General features: G+C 40.8%; 1 protein-coding gene across 1 annotated transcript in view; it reads right to left on the bottom strand.

Annotated features, from left to right (window-relative positions):
* The window catches only part of ripor3 (RIPOR family member 3), a gene marked incomplete at its 5' end in the record, with an annotated part of 13,171 nt that continues 3,268 nt past the window's right edge, over positions 1–9,903 (bottom strand). Inside the window, 7 exon segments of the mRNA XM_036212117.1 lie at positions 1–1,989; positions 2,060–2,150; positions 2,230–2,313; positions 2,750–2,952; positions 5,144–5,308; positions 6,322–6,486; positions 7,115–7,244. Of these exon segments, the coding sequence (XP_036068010.1) occupies positions 1,889–1,989; positions 2,060–2,150; positions 2,230–2,313; positions 2,750–2,952; positions 5,144–5,308; positions 6,322–6,486; positions 7,115–7,244 (939 nt within the window).

The following is a 9,903-nucleotide window of genomic DNA, read 5'->3' on the forward strand; positions in this document are numbered from 1 at the left end:
CTGTTTTTAGGGATTTTGTGAACAACTTTAACTGGTCAGAAAAGATCTTCTGCAGCTCTACGTCTCATCACCATCGTGGAAAGCTAGTGTTAGCATTAGCATCCATTAGAAGAAGAAAATCATAATGACCTTCATAATTAAACCAGCAGCATTCAGTGAAGTTTCTGTAACCTTCGTCTGACTATGACTATGAATAATCCACGACTGGTTTGATATCATCCATGGATTTTAGGGAAGCAGCTGCTGTGTTCTGCAGGAGGAAAAGTGACATTTGATCTGAGAGGGAAAACAAATACAACCAGGTAGAAATACATATTGTACACATTTATGTTACAAGTGGTTAGGTTACTCATTATTTACGTAACATTGCTTTAAACAGCGTTCAGCTGCCAGCTCTGCTGTTCTAAACTTGTAAACCAGAAGTCACTTTGCTCAGTAGCTTTGATGTCGTCATTTTGTCTGACGTCTTGTGAAAATGATCTGAAACATTTAGACTGCAGATCCTCCCAAACAGTCGGTCTAAAACTGGTTCCGCAGAGCCCCGTTGTTCTGTTAAAAAGTGGGTTTCTTCTGTAGCTTCATCTTTCAGGAATTACAATTGAATTTGTTAATTTAAACTTGCATCTTCATTTAAACATAGTTTTGATTATCTGCTTTGAAGAAAATATTACTTAATAATAAAATGATTAACGTGTTTCTTAAATTTGCATTGTGATGAGTTCTGAAGGCAGCAGAGCCTGTGGGAGGAGTCACAACCGTCCTTTTTCCAAACACTAACTGGATTCAGCTTGAATGCAGCTGTGGAGGACAGATGTATCCCCTTCAACAGGATGTTCACTAGTAAGAGAGCAGTGAAAACATGGAAAGCCAGGACTTTCATGACCCCCCCCCCAAAAAGAAACAGCAGTCAAACGAGATGATTGTAAATGTTGTTTTGGGGAGAGTTTTGTTTCTAGAATTCAGAACATCTTTTTCTTCAAATACATGGATTCAATCTCAAGCTTCTCTTCGTGAATAAAACTTCCTCTGAGTCTGAAGTCAGAAACATTTCAAGGTAAAACTTTTTATTTCTTGAAGCTAACTTGACAAACAACAGCAAAGAAATGTTTTCATTGACAACCTGAAAAGTCAGTTGGTCAGACCTTTTTTTCTGTCAATGTTTTTGCTGTCAGGTAGCAGCATTTGAGGGACTTGCTGCACAAAATTAAGACAAGTTTGTTGCCCAAAAATTAAGACCATGAAGGTTTTTTCCAGCCCTTAAATCTGACAGAAGCAGATGGAGCTTTGTGGGGTCTGCTGGCCCTTCGGCCAACCCAGCTTTCAGCGGGGCAACAGAAGCTCCATCTATCAATATACTGACAGGAAAAACCTCTTGAAGCAATAGAGTGCAGACTAGGAAAGACTGGGATATTCATGTCTGAAAGGTAAAAATTAAAACCATGTTTGTGTTTTTGTCTTTATCAGAATATTTCATCATGTCCTGGTCCACCTCCAACTGCAATGATCACTTCAGTGTTTCTGAGTTTAGGTTTCCCAATAAAAACCTGCTGTTTGTATGAAAACTGGTGAACGATTAATTGAAACCATTGAATGTAAACCTGGGTTCATTCTGAACTGGACAGTACAGATCCAGTCAGAGATAATGTCTTTGTCCTTTCACAATGTTTTGTAATTTCTTCATTTAGCAAGACCAAAACTTTACAAAGGAATTCCAAAGTTGCACAACAAATCCTCCTCCATATGTTGCTGCAACTCAACAGCCTGAATCAAAATCCTACAGATTCACGTCCATGCTGTAACGTCACCACACGTGTGTGCAGATTCCCCCTGAGGCCGTCCTGGGTGGCAGGACAATCATGAGAATCCAGAGCGTCTCTGCATGTTTCTTCTATAGGACAGTGATCTCCGTCTCCTGGTTCTGAAACGCCTCCTCTTCCATCTCAACGAGCAGCTGGTCCATTCTCTCAAACACCTGGTGTCCCTTTTTACCTGAACAGAGAAAAATCTAATGAGTTTCTCAAAGGAGAAATCCTGAGAGTCATTTAGGATGTTTCTTTACCGAAGGAGAGGACTGTTTCTCTGGCTGCACATCTCAGATCTTCACTGCTCGACCTCAATAAATCTGCGATGTGGTCCACGCTCTCTGCTGCCTGACAGACACAGCAGCAGTTATGCAGGTGGAAATGCAGGGGAAACCTCGTCCTAATGCTTGTGGTTGCCGCTGCTCACCTGAAGGCACTTCAGAGCCAGACAGGAAGCCTGTTGGATGTGATCGTCGGAGTTCTTCAGGCTCTCCGTGTAGAAGACGACGGCCTGCAGCAGAATGGAGAGGAACCGTCAGGTGACCACGCTGAGAGTTAGATTGTTCTGTTCTGCTTCACTGCTGTTGGCTGTGAGACTGTTACTTCACTATCTGAAGTAAGAACATTGCTTTGCATGCAGATGGCCTCAATCATGACAGAAATTATCATCTCTGAACCAGGTTCTGACAGTTTTCTCTTCTTTTGGATATTGTCTTTTCTCTGCAGAAATGGTCCAAACGAGGAAGACGAACCTTCTAGAAGGGTAGATGTTCATGTTACTTGCTGAAGCACATTACTATAAATCTGCTGTCCTGACAGCTCAGATTCCACAGAGAACTCTTTCCTAAAACAGTGTCTGGACCTGAAATCTCTGCATAATCCCCACAATAAAAGCTTGTCTTAGTGCAGACTTGGATGTTAAACTCAGATTGTGTGCGCTTGGTTACTTTGCTCCTGAAGCTCCTGCATGTCGCAGCTCTGCAGAGGCAGCTACTGGCAGCTTTGCAAACTTTGGGATTGGCATCGATCTGCAGAGCCGCCAGAGTCTGTAAGGTGGATCCCAGTGGGAGGAGCTCTGCAATGCTCCGCCTTCGTAGTTTAGTCAAAGCACGCCTTCTTTTGGGGCCAAGAAGTGCAGACGAGAAATACTCTGAAAGAAAAAAGACACAGGATCTGTTATGTCTGATGTGGAGCACAGAGGCAGCAGAAATTTCTGCTCCTGACAGCCCAGATCCCAGCAGCCTCTTCTCCTTTTGAGACTCACTGTGACCAAAATGGAGTTTGTCCTGTTTTTGACATGTTCATCTGACATCTTTATGGTGGCTCTGAAGTGCAAATCACACGAACAAAAATATATTAATGTCTTTGTTTTTCTAGTCCGAGCGGGTGTCTGGGTCAAATTATCCACCTGGTGTAGCTCCAAGATTGTTCATGAACTAGAAGGAGGGCCAACAGCCCCACCCACAACTCAGAGGTGGATTTCCAATGAACTAGTGACACTGCAGAAACTACGTCCTAGGAAACAAATTTTTATTTTCATTTTTGGTAGAAAACCGCAAAATCCTTATTAAAAAGGACTGGAACAATTCACAACAGATCAAAAGAAGACTGGCTGACTCTACGGTGCGTTCCAAATTTTTATGCAAAATTATTTAAGTGTCAAAAAGATAAATTCTTGTTTTTTAATCAAACTCATGGATGATTTTGTGTCTCTTTGGATCACTGAAGTTAATCTCAGACACCTGTGATAATCAGTTTAACAGGTGAGTTCAATAAATGAAAAACTACTAAAGAAGAACGTTCCTCATTGTTAAGCAGACCAACATTTTCATCAATATGGGAAGAAAAAGGATCTCTGCTGCTGAAAAAGCTGAAATAGTTGAATGTCTTGACAAACCTTTGACATTTCCTGAAACCTTCAGTGTGATCATCGTTCTATTCAGAGATTAGAGTCTGATTCAGACAGACGTTGGTGCAGATAAAGACAGAATGATGAAGGTTTCTGAAGACAAATCCATCAGGTTTAGAGAGCAGCTGCTAAAATACCATCACAAAGCAGCAGCATGTTAGAAGCTGCTGGAGTCTCTGGAGTCCACCAACATGAAGGTGTAGGATCCTCCAGAGGCTGCAGGTAAACCTTCTAATACAGAAACAGCAGCAGGGGGGGGGTGCAGACAGACATGAAGACTCATTTTCAACAGTCTGGTTCACTGATGAGAGCCATGCAGTCCTGGATGGTCCAGATGATGGAGGAGTGGGTGTTGGTGGATGACCACCATGTCCCAACCATTGACATGTATTATTTACTGGACAAGCCGAGGGGTTGAGGTTACCCATTGAAAATGTCTTTCCTCCAACCCCCACAAAATGAGGCCAAAGCCGTCACTGTGACTTCCTGTTGGTCTGCAGACAATTTGTATCCGTAAAAATGATTTGTTTGAGTCACTCTGACTCTCATTTTTAGAAGAACTACTGTAACCAATCACGAGTGAGCTTGTTGGAAAGCCACACCTCTCCCAATTCAGAAGAATCTATCAATCAAATGTTGGAGGCGGGGCCAGCAGGTACCACATGCTTTTATGGAGTCATCAATGGGTTAGTTTATAACTTGAATTACTTGTGATAAAGAAAAAATATCTTTAAAAAGTTAGGACTATATAGAACATGTTAAGAAAGTATCACAGCAATAATGATTATTCTGACAGGTAAAATGAATGGGAAATAACTATTTCTCAATGGAAGTCTTTGGGACTTTAGCTTTCCTGGAACCAGCAGGTACTTCCTGTTTGGAACTGGAGGGGGGAGGGTTGACCAGTCCATCTTCCTAGACTCTATGATCCAAACAAAACTGTGACGTCAGCGAGGAGGTAGGGTCATGGTTTAGGCTGGTCGGCCCCTTTAGACTCCCTGAAGGTTTGAAGATGACCTCTGAAAAGTAGGCGGAGTTTCTAACTGACCACAAAAAGAAGAACCGTTTTTTTCTGTAACCAAATCCTCTTCATCACAATGATGCTCCATCTCATGCTGCAGGAATCCCTGTGTATCAATGGCTGCTATAAAGCAGATTAACTGATGGAGCGCCTCCCACCATCTTGAGAACCTTTGGAACATCCTCAAGCCAAATCTCTCTGAGGGAGGGGCAGTTCTCATCCAAACTGCAGCTCTGGGAGAATATTCTGACATCCTGCAGAGACATTCTAGCAGAAACTCTCCAGAAAGAATAACGGATGAAGACTTGTGAAGCTGATATAAAATAAAGCTCCTCTGTTCAAATGGAACTTGACCTCTGAAGATGGAATAGTTTTTGCTTTCAGAACATGTGATTTGGTGATGAGCTGTACCTTCTCTAGAAAGGCGGGAGATATGCTCCCCCAGCTCCTGGACCGTCCAGCGCCTCAGATACACCCACAGCTGGAAGAGGCTGACCCTGTCCGGGCTGCAGACGGGCCGACAGCCGGGAACCACGGGGCAGGGCGCCTGGAGCTGCTGCAGCAGTCGCTGAAACACTGGAGGATGGTCACAGGACGCTGAACTAACTCAGAGTTTGGTCCATCACTCTTTATGAACATTCAATACAACACACCTTTCCTGACAAATGTTCAGCAGAGAACAAGAATAAAACACCATCCATCCATCATCCATCCATCTATTCATCCATTCACCATCCATCCATCATCCATCCATCCATCCATCTATTCATCCATCCATCCATCCATCCACCCATTCATCCATCCATCATGCATTCATCCAGCCATCATCCATCCATCCATCCATCATCCATCCATCCATCCACCCATTCATCCATCCATCCATCCATCCATCATGCATCCATCCATCCATCCATCCATCCATCCATCCATTCATCATCCATTCATCATCCATCATGCATTCATCCACCCATTCATCCATCCATCATCCATCCATCCACCCATTCATCCATCCATCCATCCATTGATTCATCCAACATCCATCCATCCAACCATTCATCCATCCATCATGCATGCATCCATCCACCCATTCATCATCCATCCATCCATCCACCCATTCATCCATCCATCATGCATTCATCCATCCATCATCCATCTATCCATCTATCGATTCATCCAACATCCATCAATTCAACCATCATCCATCCATCCATCCACCCATTCATCCATCCATGCATCATCAATCCATCCATCTATCCATCGATTCATCCATCCATCATCCATTTATCCATCCACCAACCATCCATCCATCGATTCATCCAACATCCATCCATCCATCCAACCATTCATCATCCATCCATCCATCCATCATCCATCCATCCATCCATTCATCATCAATCCATCCATCATCCATCCATCCATCCATTCATCCATTCATCATCCATCCATCATCCATCCATCCATCCATTCATCCATTCATCATCCATCCATCATCCATCCATCCATCCGCTCATCTGGAAGAAGGTTTTTTAGAGGTAAACGTTGGAGTGACCAAAGCTTTGATGTCACACAGTTTTCAGCGAAGAGTGTACCTCTCTCTGATTGGCCGGACTCCCTGGCATTCACCTTGTGTGAGTAGCGTTTCTTCAGAGTCTTGGAGAAGTTGTGGGCGGGGCAGTAGAACAAAGAGCTGCTGTCACTCACACAGTCTTCCCAGAAAAGCAGCACATCCCTCCATCCTTCAGCTTCCGGAAGGACTGCAGAAAAACAGAGGAGACTCCTGTACTGAATCATCCACTCATGGACATGTTTTCCTCCACTCATGGACATGTTTTCATCCACTCATGGACATGTTTTCATCTACATGGACAGGTTTTCATCCACTCATGGACATGTTTTCATCTACATGGACATGTTTTCATCCACATGGACATGTTTACATCCACATGGACATGTTTTCATCCACTCATGGACATATTTTCATCTACATGGACATGTTTTCATCCACATGGACATGTTTTCATCTACATGGACAGGTTTTCATCCACTCATGGACATGTTTTCATCTACATGGACATGTTTTCATCCACTTATGGACATGTTTTCATCTACTCATGGACATGCTTTCATCCACTCATGGACATGTTTTCATCTACTCATGGACATGCTTTCATCCACTCATGGACATGTTTTCATCCACACATAGACATGTTTTCATCCACTCATGGACATGTTTTCATCCACATGGACATGTTTTCATCTACATGGACATGTTTTCATCCACTCATGGACATGTTTTCATCCACACATGGACATGTTTTCATCCACTCATGGACATGTTTTCATCTACATGGACATGTTTTCATCCACATGGACAGAACTCACCGTCTCCAATAGTCACATTTCCGCTCTTCTCCAGCAGCAGACTGCTGATTCGATCCAGGACTTCCGATTGGTGGGTCATCTCCTCCAGCAGCTGTCTGCGGGACAGGCTGAAGTTGGTTCTTCTCATCATCTGTGAGTGAGAAAACAGCAGAGGGACATCAGACGAGCATAAGGATTAGGGCTTGGTATCAATATTCGGTAACACTTTATAATAAGATTCCTTAACAAGCTTTGTTAACACATTAATAAGCATTATTAACATTCTTATAAGGTGTTAGTAAGACAGTTACTGGTGTAATAAGCCTAATAAGGCTTATTAAATTCCTAAGTTAACACATTTACAAGCATTATTAATGTGTTAATTTGATGCTTATTGTTACATTTATTACCATCGTATACGTGGAACAAATAAGTGTTAACAAGCTTAATAAGAATCATTAACAAAACTTGTTAACAGATTAGTAAGCCTTATTAATGTGTACAGTTCTTGTAAGACATTTAATAGCATTATAGATGTCTCACACTGACTTATGTGTTAATAAGCTTAATTAGAACCTTTAATAAACTAAAGGATTAATTTACTGCATTAATAATGTGTTAAATGCAAGTAAAATATTTATTAGCATTATGGGTGTCTTGCAAATACCTGATAGTGTTAATGAGAATATTGACTACTCAGTCAGACCATTGTCTACTAAGACCATATTAGTAAACTGGTAGTAAGCTTAATAAATGTGTTAATAAACTTTGTTAACCATTTATTAAATGTTTTGCAGCACCTTATCTAAAGTGTGAAGTGTTTTACCATAAACAAGCACAAAGCATAAAACTTGTAAAATGAAACTTTTTTATATACACTTGAAACGGACATATTTATGAACATTCTGTAACAATAAAAACATCTGGAAATGTTTAAAGATTTTGTAAAATCACTTTCAAGCTTTAAATAACATTTTTAACAAGTGAGAAAAACTTTGTGAACGCTGTAAGACTCTAAACAGATGTTTACAAACAACTTTTCAAAAAACAAACTTTTAAAGGCAACAATAACACAGAAAACCACCAAAATATTCCTCATTTTTACATCAGTGAGTCACTATTTTCCAGTAAGTTACAAAATGCGCAGATTTCCTTTATTTAGCGCGAGTTATTTCGGATCAGAATCAAGTCTAAGTACAAGAACTACCAGAACACCGTTGTTTTGTAATCATACAGACGGCTTGAAGTCAGTGCAACGCCAGATTTGCAGCAGCACCCGCCTGAGGAGGTGCTTTCCCGCGATATTTTCATGATGATTGACAAGTGGTGTGAGAGTCCAAAATACCCAACATGCACCGCAATCCAGGCGATCTTCTTCGCAGCGCCGCGTCTCAAACACAGCTATTCTGACGCCGGGTTCACACTGGACGCGGAGGCCGCTTTCATTCGGCTCCCATGTTAACCTGGCGTGGTTCACTCCAGGCGTGGAGCGGCCCGGTCCCTCGCGGAGGGCCCGCGCCGTGCAGCGGATCGTTTCGACGTCTGGTCTATTTTGTGCGCGAGCCGCGAGTGATCCGGGTCAATTTTGGCAGGAAGTTACATCAACATACATGAGAAAATCCGGTTTATTTTCAAAATATAACCAAATTTTCACAATAAAACGCCGCGATTGACAATTACGATCATGTTTTCATATCTAAACAGACTATAGAGACGAAAATGATCAACACCCACACACACACCCGGGCGCGCGAGCACAGACTCACAAAACAATCGCGTGGATTAAACACCCTCACGGTGTCCTTGGAAGGCTGCTTCAAAAAAAAAGAAAAAAGAAAAAACTATCTGGCTAACAGAGTTTATTAATACATTTATTAAGCTTACTAACAGTTTACTAATATGGATTTGATCACACTTTAGATAAGGTGCTGCAAAACAATTAATAAATGGTTAACAAAGTTTATTAACACATTTATAACGCTTACTACCAGTTTACTAATATGATCTTTGTAGACAATGGTCTGACTGAGTAGTCAATATTCTCATTAACACTATAAGGTATTTGCAAGACACCTATAATGCTAATAAATATTTTACTTGCATTTAACACATTATTAATGCAGTAAATTAATCCTTTAGTTTATTAAAGGTTCTAATTAAGCTTATTAACACATAAGTCAGTGTGAGACATCTATAATGCTATTAAATGTCTTACAAGAACTGTACACATTAATAAGGCTTACTAATCTGTTAACAAGTTTTGTTAATGATTCTTATTAAGCTTGTTAACACTTATTTGTTCCACGTATACGATGGTAATAATTGATTATATAAATTATAAAAATTATAAAAATTGATTCCATTTTTTTTTTATTCTTCTGATCCTCTCAATCCAGTTCAATTTTGAGTTTACACATTTAGACACATTTGTTTATAAATCTACTATATGTTTAGAATATATATTAATCTGATCCAATTCACATACTGTAAAATGCACTAGTGAAATCATGAGATTATTAATATCATACCGTGTTTTTTCTAAAGGAGAAGTTCTAACAAAAATGTTCAGATCATTAACATTGGAAACATGGTTCTGCTTCTCCTGGAGGGCGTTTTAGTTTGACCACTAGGTGGAGATCACACTATAGCATTACACCTTATTCCAGACAAAGAAGAGATAAACAAAAAACTATTAAAACTATATAAAGTATTTATTTATTTATTTTTAACTTGTCCTGTCCAACAGCTGAGCCAACAGATGTGGGCTGAGAGCTTCTTGTGTTGGGCAGATTTTAGTGTCACAACAGGGA

Source organism: Oryzias melastigma, linkage group LG5 (assembly GCF_002922805.2).
Source record: "Oryzias melastigma strain HK-1 linkage group LG5, ASM292280v2, whole genome shotgun sequence".
NCBI lineage: Eukaryota > Metazoa > Chordata > Actinopteri > Beloniformes > Adrianichthyidae > Oryzias > Oryzias melastigma.